The sequence below is a fragment of the Typopeltis vanoorti genome, chromosome 7 (assembly GCF_054136105.1).
Source record: "Typopeltis vanoorti isolate ZY-2024b chromosome 7, IOZ_Tvanoo_1.0, whole genome shotgun sequence".
Taxonomy (NCBI): Eukaryota; Metazoa; Arthropoda; class Arachnida; order Uropygi; family Thelyphonidae; genus Typopeltis; species Typopeltis vanoorti.
The window spans coordinates 133,564,186-133,580,596 of record NC_143555.1 but is presented as its reverse complement, the minus strand read 5'-3'; the positions used below and the strand labels follow the sequence as shown (position 1 = coordinate 133,580,596).

Genomic DNA, 16,411 nt, shown 5'->3' with positions numbered 1-16,411 from the left:
TATTATCTCAGAGCACATGGTGGCTTACTTGCCAAGAACTTTCAGTTTACTTTCTTCTTTTCTTGACTGCCTATTTGTGTTCCTGAATCCAACATGGAGTTCTGATTTTTCTACCCATGCAGACAACATCCCAACATGCTGTCTGTTAGAATCAACTTTTTTTTTTTTTTTCAACTTTTACCCACCTGATCTTGTTTGCAATTGTATTTAATGAAAGGTATTTAAATATTTAAGTCTATAGTCCACTGCTGAAAGTTGTTTGACTGATTCTTTTGAAAACATCCTTACACATTTTTTTTTTTCAATATGACATTTCATTTTATCCTTCTCAAAACTAAACGATGATCACTTCCTATTTCAAATCCCCCATATCCTCTTTTGTCCATAATGAAAAGCACAGATATTTTGTTCTGAAAATAATAGTACATCATCAACATGTGGAAACAAGCAATTTAAGAATAGGAATACAAGGTAAATAGAATAATAGTAAACTGATTGTTGTATTACCTTGTGTTCCTGTTATGTACTTTTATTTTCAGTATGAAATATTTGTGCTTTTTATTCAAGTTTATTGCTGTGGTTATTGTGTTATTTTCATTGTTTTTTAATACTAGAAAGTAAATCAACTTGTAACTAAAACAATATTTCTGCTTGATGTTGAATAATTTACAAAATGTTTGAAAATATTCATTCCAGAAAATGATCACCATATATAATTTTAAAAAGAAATAGATATATAAAATTGGAAATAAGCACCTTGAGTGTATTCTGAAGTTCCATCAAGAGGATCAACCCATACAACCACCTGTTAAAAAAATAAAAAGCAAGACATAGAAATGCACTAAATATTGTTAAGGAAAAATTTTCAATGATATTAACTAACATTCTCACAGACTTAATATCCTTTTAACAATATAAAACTGAGAACGAAAAAAAAAAAAAATTAAATACCACAAAGCTTATTAAAACTGTTATGTTAGAATGTAACACTAGCACTTTCACAGCGAACAGTTAATAAACATTAAACTTGAATCACTTAAATAATGCAGTCAAAGTGCATTACGTAAGTGCTTTCTGTTTAGAAAACAATTCACAGGTAAATAATAATAATGTTGAGTACCTGATGGATTTCTGTTCATGACATGTTCCAACATAAAGCTGTGCAAATATAAGTGCCCTCCACAGTGAATTGGAAGAACAACGGTGTGCTGTGCCCTTCGATTAGAAAAGGCCTAAGTTTGATTCTCGTCATGACGAGAGGAATCTTTATAGGTTTTTTTTTTTCAATTGAAGGTGAGTTAGCCAATCTCATATGGAAGTAGCATGGTTTTTTCCCTCCTGAAAACTTAGATCTAACCACCTTATCCTCGACTTACAGCTGCAGTTGCGAAATCCAAGAATAGTTGGAAGGTCGTGGGCACTTAAGTGACTGTTAGGACCACTGATGATGATGATGATAGAGACATAAAAGTTTTACAGTGGCTACACTGTATAATTCAGAAGGCATTATTAAAGAGAATTCCAGATGATTGGAGTAGAGCTCTCATAGCACCCATTTATAAAAAGGGAAATAAAACTGAATGTGAGAATTACAGAGAAATTATCCTACTGAGTGTTCCTGATAAGATTTATCAAAATAGTTTGTGCAGTTTTTTGTAATGAAAACTAAACAACTGCAGAAATTTTCATAAAATGTTTTATTCATTAAAATAAGCACCTTCACAATCCACAACTCTTTCCCAAGAAGATAAAAGCTTGTAAATTCTGCTTTCATAAAAGGTTTTGTCTGTAGAAGTAATAAACCTAACAACTTCTGCTTCAATCTCTGTTTTGTTGCAGAATTGTCTGTTTCGCATGTGATTGTCTAGTGCCAATAAAAGGTGATAATCACTTGGAGAAATGTCAGGAGAATATGGAGGATGAAGGAGTATCTCCCATCATAAAGAACAAATCTTCTCACGGGTAAGTTTTGCAGTATGAGGTTTTGCATTGTCCTGTAAGAATAGCACTTTCTTCCAATTAACTAGTCCTGGCTGTTTCTGAAGTAATGCATCCTGCGCATGCATGCGCACACACGCACACACACACACACACACTTGAATTGCATCAAGTAGATCTTGGCTGTAATTGTTGGCCTGCAATGATAAAGTGGACAATACCAGCTCCAGTCCGCCACACACAAAGCATAGTCTTCTGGGTATGAAGCAGTATCTTTGAAGTGTGCGGTACTGGATTGTTTGGTGATAATCAATGACAAGTTTGCTTCCTGTTAGAGTACAAGATCCATTTTTCATCACAAGTGAGCAAGTAATCCAAAAACAGCTCATTTTTATGATGTGAAAGAAGTGAAGAACAAATTGATAGCCTTTGAAGTTTAGTGTGATCAGATAATGCATGTGGGAACCATCTGCTTAGCTTCTGTGATTTTCCCAGTCAATGCAAGTGTAAACAAATTGTTTCACCACTCACGTTAAACATTTGTCAAAGTTGTTGACAAGTTAATCTTGTTGATTATTTTCAACAGTGGCATGTAATTTTTCATTATCAACAATGGAGGGGGTCTTCCTGAACCTTCCATTCAATAATGGAGGGTTCAGCCATAGAGCAGAATCAGTCAATCAATATTTTCTTCAGTGTTTGCAAATTAATTTCCAAGGTTTGATCCTTGTTTTGAAACTCTTTGCTTTTTTCATGAAGAACATTTATGCACTGGAGTGTACAATTCACATGAAAGCTGCTTAACTCCTATTCTTTTTAAAGTTTTGTTATATATTTTTCTTTTCAATATGATATTCTGATTTCAAAGTATATCCTGCTCAAAACTGAATGGCGATCAATTCCTATTTCAAATCATTCATATAATCTGGTGTCTTGAACAAACATGAAGATATTGTTATCGACAATAACATAGTCAATGAGACTTTCTTATTTCTTGTGTCTTCTCTCTGTATGAATCTGTGTGCACCTTTATGTTGGAACATTGTGCTAGTAATAACTAGTCAATGTCTTGAGCAGAAATTTAGCAGATACTTGCCATTACCGTTAGCTTTACTCTTTTTCATCAAATTTTTTCAAAACATATCTGTATGCTTTTATTCATTTCTTATTGTACTGTTTAGATCTGCAAGAAGCATCAATTTTTCCATTTTTATTTTTTTCAGATGCTTTCTGTAATGCTTTGGGAAATTCCTCCACTTTTTCCATAGTAGAATCTTCTGTGGGACCTGAGGGACAACTGTCCAATTGCCCACATCGCTCTACTTAATAAAGGTTCACCTTAAAAATTTGAAGATAAATTCATTTATATTGCTGTAACTTTAATAATTAAATATTAAATATAATTGTTATTTTCAGACTTCAATGAAGTGAAAGATTCACTGTGAAAGGTACCTCGGTCACACATACAGTTCATCACACTCTCAAGCAATGAATTCTGATTATTGACCACTCTCCATGTAAAATACCTTCTTCTCATTCCCTTGCTCACACCTTCCTTATACAACTTCCAAGGGTAACCTCTTCTTCTCCTCCAATCTCTTACCATTCTTTGAAAAACCTCTTCAAAATTAATCTGATAACAATCCCTTACCAACTTATATGTCTCTATCATATTTATCATATCAAGTGAAAACAAACATGTAGGCTCAGGGTGGTCAGAGAAATACAGCATGAGGAAGGTTGATGCTCCAAGAGGATGTGAATCCATATGCAGACAAAAAAAAAGGGAAGGGGATGACATGGGATCAATGGAAAATAGTTTGATTTGAAGAAGGTTCTAAGAGGAATAAGGAGAAAAAAGAAATGGCTCAAGTCAAGAATGGAGAAGTCACATCTGATGAGTGGTATCTGTGGAACTTATTACAGATCCAGGAAGGAGCTGTTATGTTTGTATACAAATGATAGAAGTATAAGAAACAAGGCAAATGAAATGGTTGCATTAACTGAGTCTGCTCACCCAAGAATTGTTGGAATAAGTGATAAATAGTTGGATGAGGATGACATCCTGACAGGAATAGAGATGGAAAGGTATGATGTGTTTTGTGAAGATAGAAAGGGAGGTGGGGGGGAGTGCAATTGATGATAGAGAACTCTTTCTCTATCATCAAGAAAGAGGTCCATACAAGGTAGAGATTCAAGAGGGAAATAGTGCCAGTGATTTTGTGGCAGTAAGGTGTGAGATAGAGATGAATAGAATGAAATACTTAGTCGGATGTTGTTATAGACCTGGTAATGTAGATTGTAGTGAACATGAAATGTATAATCAAACTAGCTAAGCAAATAAGAAAAGGGTGATCATTATGGGATATTTTAATTATGGCAACACAGACTGGGATGAATATCTGGATATCTGGAATTAAGGAAAATGAGGTTCTTGAGTTTTTGAGGGAACAACTATCTCAAGCATTATGTAACAGAAGACACACAAGGATTGAGGATCTTGGATTTGATCATCTCATCAGAGGATGCAATTATAAATGAAGTATCAAATCACTCTCCAGTTGGTGAGAGTGACCATGAAGTGATTACCTAGGTGGTTGCCAGCAGTGTGAGGGAGGAGTATATGTGGAACTACAAGACTGGTGATTATGAGGAGCTCAGGAGACAGCTTACATGTGTAGCATGAAATGAGGAGTTAGCTGGAAAGGAGATCACTGCAGCTTGGGGGATATTCAAGAAATGTCTAGTAGAAGCAATGTCTAAATGTATTCCAATGGTCAGAAGGTTAAATAAGGCAGGTGTGAAATGGATGAATGGAGAGATTAAGCAAAAAGGAAAAAGGCATTATGGAGACAGCATAAGCAAAGTGGTAATAATCAATTCCATGAGGACTGCAAAGAACAGGCAAGGAGGCTGACTTGGTTGGTAAGGTAGCAAAAGTTAACTATGAGAAGCAGTTAGCTAATGAAGCCAAAAAATACTAGGGAATTCTTTCAAGAAAAAAAGGGTGATTATTGAAGGATGACATTGATTGGAGAAAATGTATAAGGACAACTGGAAGATATAGTGTTTTCATTTTTATTCCGCCTTCAAAATCCTTAATAATGTTTGAGTTTAGTTTCCAAAGTCAATGTTTTTCTTTTCTTGCTAGCAGTAGAAGAATCGGACTTGCTTCTTTTGGATGACATTATTATTTTTTATGTGATAAAATTTTTATCAAGAATACATAACATTAAACAATTGCAAGGTTTGTAGACTATAAAATTTGTGTATGAATGGAGATTGTGCGAAACATGTCAGTGCTTGTTCACAGCATGTGTGACACTGGCGAATGCGGCCACCACCTGAAAGATACAACTAGTGGTGAGGTGCGAAGCAGGACAGGAATACGTACATATAAGAAACTGTGTAACTCCGAATTCGCGTAAGTCAGGGTATGACTGTATTTAGATTTTGCAAAGACTTTTGATATAGATTACTGCATGATAAGTTGATAGTTAAACTAGAGTGGATGGGGTTATATATTAGATTAGTGGATGGGATCAGTGATTGGCTATCTGATAGGTATCAGCAAATTTTGTATGGAGGAGCAATATCCTTGAAAAGGAAAGGAAAGTTACTAGCAGTGCACCTCAGGGATGTCTGTTTCAGGGCCATTGATCTTTAACCTGTATGTTCATGATATTGGTGAGGATTTGAATAGGGATAGTCACTCTTGTTTACAGATGTTTTGGCCTTACAAGAAGACATGAGCAGATTGAGTGAATGGGCAGAAGAGTAGAAGAGTGGGGCTACCAGTTCAATGCTGTAAAATGTAAGGTTTTAAATTTTGGGAAACAAAGAATGGATGTAGATCTTCATACTTTTGGTGGGAATATATTGTTGGAGGTGGAGAAAATAAGAGATCTTGGGGTGATGGTGGATAAGGATCTAAAATGTAGAGGGCACATTGCCAAAATTGTGAAGACACAAAAGTGAATTTTGTTAATGATGCAGAGGAAACTGACTTATAGGAGATTAGATTCTTATTCCATTGTATATAAAGCTCTGATTAGGCTGCTAATTTACTACTCATGCACGGATTCGGTCACCTGGTTTTCAAAAGGACAAAAGATGTTGGAAAGGGCTCAGAAGTGATTGAATAAGGTAGTTTCTGATCTCTAGAATGTTGAATATGAGGAAAGATTGAGAAGATGTAATCTACAGAGTCTCTAGTGGATAGGAGGAAGAGGGGTGATATAATAGAGACCCACAAGTTAGTAAGGGTTGTTATAGGATCAGTGTTGAAGAGGTTTCACAGAAAACGATGGGAGATCGGGAGAGAACAAAGGTCATTCCTGGAAGCTGCATAAGGAGGGTGTGAACAAGGGAGTAACAAGCAGGTTTTTTACATGTCGAGTTGTGAATAATTGGAACACCTTGCCTGAGAGTGTAGTGTCTGCAGAGAATCTGAGTATGTTTAAGGTGTGGTATGATGAGCTGTGTGTATGACAAAAGGACCTCCTAGATGAGTCTCTGTCTCCATGTGTATTAGGTAATAACAATAATCTACTTTCCCTATCTATTAGACTCTGAAAATTGCATTTTTTCAACCTTTCTTCATACTCAACACTGAGAAACCAGAAATCACCTTAGTTAGCTGACTCTGGGCTCTTTCCAATATCTCTTCATTCTTTTGCAATTGACCAGATCTGTATACAGTGGTCAATATGTGGCCTAATCAAGGCCTTATAAAGTGGAACTATAATCTACTTACAAGTCAGTATCCTCTACATTCATTGCCAGAATTTGTTGTGTTGTTTTCAAAATTTTAGGTTCCGATCCACCATCACTCCCAGCCCAGTAGCAAGTAGAGGAATGACTGTCACCAATTCGGTGGAGAAGTGACCATGATAGTAGCTACAGAAAAGAGAGAGCTGAAACAGTGCATCTGTGAGATTAGATTATCTGAGCTGACCAGCTTTCTTCTGGAGAAAATTAAGAATATCAAAGGAGATTTTAGGTGAAGCACCCTCAAACATGTGAACAGTATTCTATGGAAGAGCAGATTTCAGATTTGTATAATTAGCATGGGTGAAAAAAAAAATCTTGAGTGGAAACGAATGAGATTCTTAGAAGCGAAAGAAGTTATTCAGGTAATTTGATTATGCCAGGATACCATTCATCTATTCACTGGACATCATCAGATGCCATACGGTCACTATGTTGCTTGGTAATGTGTCACACCAGTCCACACCTGGAGGTCCTGTTGTGTACTTTTCTGGAGGCTGAACTGTCTAAAGAAGTCACTCCAGACACCATCCATCTCACTGAGATCCACACCTTCCTCTTACAGGAACTCGACCTTCTATTACTGTTTTGAAAGGTCATCCTTCCATCCTTTCAATGCATCCAAAGTATTTCAACTTTCTTTCTTTTGTCAATATCCTTAAGAAGACTTAAAAGTTCCACTGATCCTTTTTATTATCCATCTGTTAGTCTACTTTTCAGTATATGGTATCCTGAACAGTCTTCTTTAACCCTACATCGCAAAGGCAGCTATCCTTTTCCTATTAGACTTTTTTTAGGTTTCGTCTCACATCTGTAGGTCACTGTTGGAAATTAATTAATTAGCATATGATGATACTGTTGGATTCTGATAATATAGAGATTGGAGTAATTATTATTTGCTTCAGAATCCAACATGATCTTCCATCACAAAGGCTAGACTTGTAAATATTATTTAACGTAAACAACTTATTTTACAATTTAATATTCATATAACTACTTTAATTTTATCTAATATTTAATTAATTAATCAAAGATATATGTATTAATAATCAAAAGACTGTATTAAATATTATTAAGCTATTTTATTTATTACTATGTTAATATTATAAGAATTTGTATTTGATAATTTAACTGTGCATTAATTGAAATGTAAATATTCTTTATTTATTCCTATTTGTAGAAGTTTAGCGTTATGCAATACCTCAATTTTATTATATTTTGTTTGGTTGTCATGGAAACGTATGTAAGTGAGTGAGCATGTTTTTGGAACACCACGTGAGGAGAAGGTTTATTGAAAAGAGTTTTAGAAAGAAATCACGAGAATAATTTAGGCAGGAAGAACAGATATATAAGCGATGAACGCTGAAATTATTAATTAATTAAGAGATAGAAGAGAGAGAGAAAGGAGAGGATTGGCATTAGGTTGGAATCGGAACATTCGGCATTCGGGAATCACAGTATGATAATAGCGAGTCGGCAAGTCATTCAAGCAGCTAATAAAGTCTACTAGTCGAGAAGCAGTTAGCTAATAAGTTGTAGAATAACAATTATAGCTACGGAAAACAGCTGAGAGACTATTAATCAGACTAGCGATATTTGAATTGAGATATAATTTCAGGGCTGACCTGTCAAGGACACACAGAATCTTGAAATAAAGCATCGAGTAACTAGGGAATAGTAGAGGCTGTAAAATTGAAGTTTACTGTTAGCTGTGTTTAGAATTGTAGTGTCTAAAGAATTAATTGAATGCCGGAAGAGTGAACAACTGTGTATATAAAACTTCAAGTTAAGGAATTATTGTGTGTTGCCTTATTTCATGAGTGATCAGTAGTACTTTATGCAACAATGTTTGTTTATGCCTATAGTGACTGACGATTAATTCAGTTATTGCTTAGAGGAACTATTTTAATGAGTGCCGTATACTGTTTAAGTGTTTACAGTTATAAAAAGTGTTTACATATAAGTAGGTGAAGAAAAAAGATTATCGGTAAGATTATTCCAACCATTAATATTCCTATACAGAGAAGTGTGAGGGTTTCATCCTAGAATTTCCTTATACTAACAATAACTATTGAGGAAATTAGCTAAAGTGTAAATTTATAAGTGTTTGCTTGTGAAGAGGTATTACTCCAATTTTTATTGTATTTAAAACTTAAAGAACTATGAGATATTGATGTGAATGATCATTAAGGAACTTTATTAAATAGCTAAAAGGAACTGTGAGAAGACTGTATTACAGATAACAGAATTACCATTGTCTGAGTTTGCATGACTTTATTATCAGAAAGGCTGAAGTGTTTATAATAACTTGTTTAGTGATTTCAACTTAAGTGTATAATTTGTGATTATAAAATTAAATGCTTGTTTTTGTTAATCAAAAGTTGTATTTTGCCTGAATCTCTTTTACTGCACCATTCATGAAATATTCGAACCAAAGCAGGTGAATTAAGTTAGTTAAATATACTCGGCCAGTATATATAATAACAATATATTAAGGAGAAATAGTTGAGGGTTGATTTATCTTCAATTCTTGAACTAATTCAGATATAGAGTGGCTCAGTCTATAAATATAAATTTTCTCTATATTTGTATTAGAAATCAACTAGCAACTATTTTTTAGGTTAAGAACATCGTAATAACTAAATGTCGGATCCAAAGTATAGATTGACAAGAAGTAGGATCCAACAATACCGTGGCCATGACTCCCATATGGGTAGTACGGCACCATCTTATGAAACCAGCATGAAGCTAATGGATATAATGTATTTATTTGTCTGTCATTTGTGTGTGTGTGTGTGTGTGTGTTCTTCTGGCCAGTTTGCCTGTTTTGAGGGACGAAAAACCCAAGTTTCTTGGAGAAAAAACCCTCTACCTCTGTACGAGACCAGCTAATTCACTTTTAGTTGAAAGAGAACAGATAAAGGTTCCTCACATCATGGACGGGAATCAAACCCAGGTATTTTCGACAAAGGGTTTTGTCTATACTGACTGAACTATGGAGGCTCTCATCACTGTTGGAAAAACAGCTACATCCAGAATCCTAAACTTTGTTCGTATGGAGGTTATTTCATCCTTCCAGATTTTATACCCGTCTCTGAGAGTTTTAGTCATTCCCAATCTTCTTCTGACATCTTCTGAACAGCAATTCTTCACATTAAAAATGGATCCTAGGTACTCAAACCTGTTGACTTCCTCAATTATTTCTCCATTAAGATACACTTGTTTCTTAGGGGCTTTGCTGTCTGTATTTCCTTTGAGAATCATGAACTTTGTCTTGCTAGTATAAACTGGAGGTAAATGTCAGTCCTTGGAGAGAGATCTTATCAAGTCTGGTGATTTATGTATTACTGAGGATAAGGGAACAGAAGATGAGCTGGGATAACTTTTGCAAGAGAAAAGGCAAGATTATGTTTTGGTAGAATTGAGGGTGACCAGATTATCAGGCCCCAGTGAAGGATGGTATGGAGATTAGTGTTTAAGGCACTGGTTGCAGCTGATCTTGAAGTCTGGGATGTCTGAGCACTGCCCGGTTTGTCATATTAGTAGGATGAGATCAGTACTATTTACAAGAGGTTGTTAATTCTTAGATGATAAAAACAGAGCTCTGAGGTACATCTATATTGGTGGCAAGGCTCAACGAGAGGGAGCTATCCACCTGTGAGTGTTATATTTAATTCTGTGTGTGTTTTGTATTTCATTTCACTTCTTAAAAATTTGTTTTTAAGAAGTGAAATGTGGCCAATAGAAACCATTTCATAACAGTTTTGTCTCCTCTTCTCTACAATCACTTGAATCATGATCAAAACAGCCACTGTGGGAGGAAGGGGCATGTCAATAACAGTTGTCTTCAATTTTAAAATGATAAAATTTTGATGGCAAGCAAAATTCTTGCAAGCTGAAATACAGTTTTGAGTTTAAATTTGATTTTGAAGTTGCATTTCTTTCAATGAAGAAATTGCAGGTTTTAAAGTTTATAAATTATAATGATTTCAGATAAGTTATATTAATTAAAGTTATAATAACCGTTTGAAACCGGTCTATGTAGTGGCCCTTCCCATAATGTACAGCATTATACATGTCTACAAGGATATGTGCATTGCATTATGGGATACTAAGCCAACTGACGTGAAGTCATTAGCCTCTATATACAAGAAGTCCAGTTGTTACTTATTCCAGAAGTTACTTCACATGCAAACTTTGCTTGCTTAAATGGATAAAGGATGAAACCATGAATATAATTTCTAGGCATTTTTAATTTACGGCATAACCAAATGAAAAAAACTTTCAACACCTATCTCTAATCCAGAGTATTTTAGTAATAATCTGTGACACCTTTGGACTACTTGTATATGGAAATATGACTTCTGCATTATTTCAACCTTGGTATCACTTCTGGGTCTGGCTCTGACTGACTGAGATGTCAATAAAGGTCAAAACCAGTCTGAGTGGTGGCCCTTCCCATAATGCGTAGCATTATACGTGTCTGTAAGGATATGTGCATTGCATTATAGGATACTAAGGCAATTGATGTGAGGTCATTAGCCTCCATATACATGTACAGTAGTATATTTCATGGCATCCGTGCAACATACCCCAATATATAAAACTTCTAAGAGTGCTTCTCTTTCCAAACCAAAGGGTCATAAGGCAGTTTGAAGAGTGTTATACAGATTCTCCCACTGTGGGCAAAAAATATTCACCCATGTGGGATGGTCTGGAAGGGATTTTAGTTTAACTGCATAGACAGTGGTTGATGTCCAAATGAAAGGGTGACCTGTTTGCCTTGACATATATGTTTCAGGATTCCTTTTGGCTCTGACAACAGCTAAAGATGTGTTTTGCTCAGGCTTGGGCACATTTGAAAGCAATGAAGTTTGCTGTGAGGTATTTATGAAGGATACTCCAATCTTTCTTCTGCGCTTCCTCAGCTTCTATGAAATTAGCATTATACCACAGTTTAGGTACAAGTGGAAAACAACTCAACGGTTTGGGAACTTCTGCAAGAGAGCCTTGATGACATCAGTGTTTTCATGGAATCCATGACAATTCCATTGTAGAAATGTTTATTTCTGGTGGTATCATCTGGCTTCTGATGTCAGGTTTTGTTTTCATTGACTTTGGATTTTTCCTTTTTTGGATGGAAGTGCCCATGATTTCTTCTTTATCCAGAACAATATAAAAAATGTCATTAAACTGTAATCCTCTTGGGCACTAGATATATTAATTGTTTTATTTTATTGAGAGGCGGGGGGAAGGAGAGATATCCATTTTATCCAGTAATAGATCTGGAAACATGTCCTTGATTCTCTGCAGTGCACATTCCATTATTTTTTTTTAGTGGATTTTCATTTAAGGGAACCATTTTTGACATGTTCTTAGGTACGAGCCCATATTAATTTTCTCTTTGATGTGCTCTAAATTTAGAGCAGCAAGCAAATCATACCATTCAAGTTGTAATTGTGAGAAGGTGGGACCGACACACATTAAGGTCCCCCAATCCTTCATGGTGAAAGAGGGTTTACCACTAGATGTTGCTACTTTTGTGGTATACTGCTTCCTCACCTCCTGATACGGAATGATCAGCTCAATTTTTATTTTTTGGATCTTCTTTTCATCTTTCCACCTTTGACATGCTCAGAAGTATGCTGTGTGATCTCTCTCACAGTTAGGACATTTTGGTGTTTTGCTCTTATGGTCTTTGTTCTTATGATTTTTACTACCACATTGGACAGAGTCATGACAGGTAATTTGAAAATCACCATGCTTCTGACATTTAAAGCAGTGGAAAGGATTCGGATGTAGAGAATAACTGGGCAGTTTACCTGCTTTCACAGATGGTGGTAGTTTAGGCATGTTAAAAGGCAAAGATGATATTCCTGGTGGGAATTGGGTGACCATCCGTATATATAAGTATTTTCCTCATGGCATTCACTCCTTAGTCTTTCATTTCAGATCAGATCTCCTGATTAGGAATACTGAGAAGATCCCACTCTGATATACTCTTCAAGAGTTGTTCAAGTTTGGCGAGGGGAAGCTATCATTTAGATAGTTTCTCCCTCACAACAGATTTTGCATGAAGGAGTTGCACTGATTGTGTCTGAGTTGTTGTTTCTACAACAATGTCTCCTGCACAGAAGTTCTTGACTGATTTTGGAGATCCTATCAACACTTCCAAACCCTTTTGAATCAAGAAGAATGGCATTTTCCTGAATGGATGTTCTTCAATTGAGTGTAATATTAAAAAGGTTGGTATGTTTATTGCTTCTTTATTTTGTTTTCAGTTGATGTTACAATGGTTTCTTGACATACTTGGGGTTGAGGATCCCTGATAAACTTGAGGATGAAAAATTACTCATTCTTAAAGGGAGTTTGTTTCAGTACCAAAGCTCCCCATCCACCATTGAGCAACCATACATGGATGCACACTCTCTGGCAAGTAATGATTGTGCTTGGAAGTAGAACATTAGAATTACTTTTGGATGCACCAGAGCAAGCCTGGGCCTTGTTCCTGAACCATAGAAATGGAGACAGTGCAATACCGTTAACTCTTGTTGACAAGTATAATAGCCGAATGATTGGCCAGGACCACCGTCTTGCTGAAACAGAGGCCAATGTTGCATGAAACTACTAGGATCCTTCCCACATTTCCAGATATACATGGGATGCACTATACAGCAAACATGGTAGCAAGGCATTAGATCCCATTGATAGTGATCTTCCTTTTGTGCTAGACTCAATGGCCTGTCATGGCAAAGTAACATAGCATTGGCATCTTAGAAACCTGATTACTGTTTATGATAGGTCAGTTAATCCTCTCTGCACCAGCTGTTATGCAGGTTGTATGTAAATTGTATGTATGTAAATTGTATATGGTCTTCTGGATGGTTTGCCTGCATGTCTTAGGTAAAAAGCAAATAGTGAGGTCACTGTTCAAGACTTCAGGAATGACACAGGTTTAATTAGCAATTACAATTTAATATATGCAAAACATTAAATATATAATACAAAAGGTTGATGAACGCATTAGCATAAGATTTCAATACTATGCTATCTAAGCACATTAATTAAACCAAGTTGCTCATGTAACTTTAAGCAGTATTCAAGTCTTATCTTATTGGCAACAATTGAGATATCAAACATTCAATAGTCAAAGATTACTTCTCAGCCTAACCTGGAGTTTAGTCTGTAAAATCCAAGCAATCCAGAGTAAATTAAAGGCATGATGCAAGCCAGTTTAGCAGAAGTGCACCTATGAGAAAGTGACAGAGGTGAGTGTGTGTGTGTGAGAGAGAGAGAGAGAGAGAGAACCATTATTGCACAGCAGATTGCCCTATTCTGGATAACATCAAGCATTTATATATATATATAGGAAAGTTTTTTTGTGCACTGTCCCAAATATGAAAAAAGTATTTCAAAGTTATTCAAATTTAGGATTTGTAAATTATTAGGAGTAGAAAAGGTTATAAGCAATCTTAAATGGAAAGGACATACAGTTTATGAGAGGCTATGGATATAATGATGCTTTTGCCAGGAAAATTAGAGATATGGGAGGTGGGGGTATGGAAAATTCTGATAAATGCCTAGACAAAAATTATTATTATTATTATTATTATTATTATTACCATGGGCTACTCCAGGAGTCCTTAGACTCATCGAGGGAGGCCCTAAACATCATGTTCACACAGCTGTTCAACATTCTCACAGTATCTATCATACCTTGCCTTGAACTCGCTCACTGTCATAGCACCCACAACAGACTCTGGCAGCTTATTCCACTCATTTACCACTCTAAAAGTAAAGAACCCAGCTAACACCCCTGCTAACTTGCCCAGCTTCCATGGGTGTCCCTTAGTTCTCCCACCACCAGTCCTGATCTCAAAAATATCATCTGAATTAATCCTATAGAATCCTTTTAGCAATTTGAATGTCTCAATCATATCTACCCTTTTCCGCCTATCAACTAGTTTCAGCAACCCACAAATCTTCAACCTGTTCTCATATGGTTCATTCCATAGACCTGCTATCATCTTAGTCACTCGCCTCTGGATCCTCTCAACCTCCACCCCATCAAGAAGGAACTGAGGTGACCAAATCTGGGCACAGTAGTCGAGATGAGGTCTTATCAGGGCTCGGTACAGAGGTACAATAACTTGTTTTTCTCTGCTTGTCAAGGTATTTTTCAACAACCAAGTGAGTTGATGAGCTGATTTAGCTACTTTCGCAATGTGCCCAATAAACTTCATCTCCCTATCCACCAACACTCCCAAGTCCCTGGCCTCATCAATCTCTTGGAGTACAGTTCCACCAATGTGGTATACTGCTGCTAATCTTTTCACTCCGAAATGCATAACCTTACATTTTGTCACATTAAATTGACATCCATTCTCCTTAGTCCAGAACTCCAATCTATCTAAGTCATCTTGCAAGACTTTGACATCTTCTGCATTCACTATCGCCATACCCAACTTTGCATCATCAGCGAACAAATGAACTGTCCCACTTAGACCCTTCCCTATATCGTTAATGAACAGATTAAACAGCAGTGGTCCAAGAACAGAACCCTGTGGCACACCACTAGTCACAGGCCGTTTTTTGGACTCTACTCCTGAATAAACTACTCTTTGATATCTCTCCATCAACCACCCAGCTATCCATCTCACCAACCCTATATCCATTCCCATATGTTGTAGTTTACGGATTAGAATTCCATGTGGTATCCTGTCAAACGCCTTTGCCAGGTCCAGCAGTATCACTGTAAACCCATTTCCCTTATCCAGTTCAGCTGTCACCTTGTTATAAAACTTGAGCAAGTTACTGAGGCATGATCTACCCTTCACAAAGCCATGCTGTCCTCTGTACAGTATCTCATTTTCATCAATCCATTCCTGTATTTTCCCCTTGACTACTTTCTCCAAGACCTTGACAACGACTCCTGATATGCTGATCGGTCGGTAATTTGCAACCATAGTCTTGGATCCTCCTTTATGCAGTGAAACTATTTTCCCCTCTTTCCATGCCTTCGGGACTAAGCCAGACCTGAGACTCAGATTAAACAACATGGTCAAGGGCACTGATAATTCATTAGCCGCTTCATGCAAGATCCGTGCCGGTATACCATCCAATCCCACAGATGTATTCACATTAAGGTTCTGTAATAGACTATTCACCTCCACTTCATTCATCACAATTCCCATATAAACTAATGGTTCCTTCATTTTTTCAACGTCACCACCTGGATGATATACTTTTGCAATGTGTGCGCTCAGTAACTCCACTATATCGACTGGTTCAGTGAACTCTTTACTATCGTCATTCCTTAAAATCATTTTGCCATGTACAGTTTTTTTCTTGCTTGCAGCATATTGAAAGAACTGTTTGGGATTCTCTTTTGCTTGCATAGCTAGTTTCCTTTCATAATCGGCTTTTGCTGTTTTTACCACACTCGTTACCCTTCTGGCCTGTACTTTACACCGTTCGTGTGCCTGCAGGTCACCCCTTTCTTTAAATTCCCTCCATAGTTGTTTCTCTTTTTGCAGCTCAAGCTTAATGGTGTTATTCATCCATTTAACCCCTCCTTGTTTCACTATTCGGACCTTAGGTATACAATCAGCCATAACCTCCTGTAAATGCTCTTTGATCACTTCCCATGCTGTATCGACGTCCAGCCCTTGCAGTTGTACAGGCCATGGCACTGATCCAAGCA

At 36.5% G+C, this 16,411-nt stretch overlaps 1 protein-coding gene across 1 annotated transcript in view; it reads right to left on the bottom strand.

Annotated features, from left to right (window-relative positions):
• Positions 1-16,411, bottom strand: part of LOC150105080 (3'(2'),5'-bisphosphate nucleotidase 1) — a 144,218-nt gene that overhangs the window by 41,370 nt on the left and 86,437 nt on the right. The window contains exon 4 of the mRNA XM_090395484.1: positions 757-805. Coding sequence (XP_090251610.1) covers positions 757-805 — 49 coding nt within the window. The remainder of the gene's footprint in view (positions 1-756; positions 806-16,411) is intronic.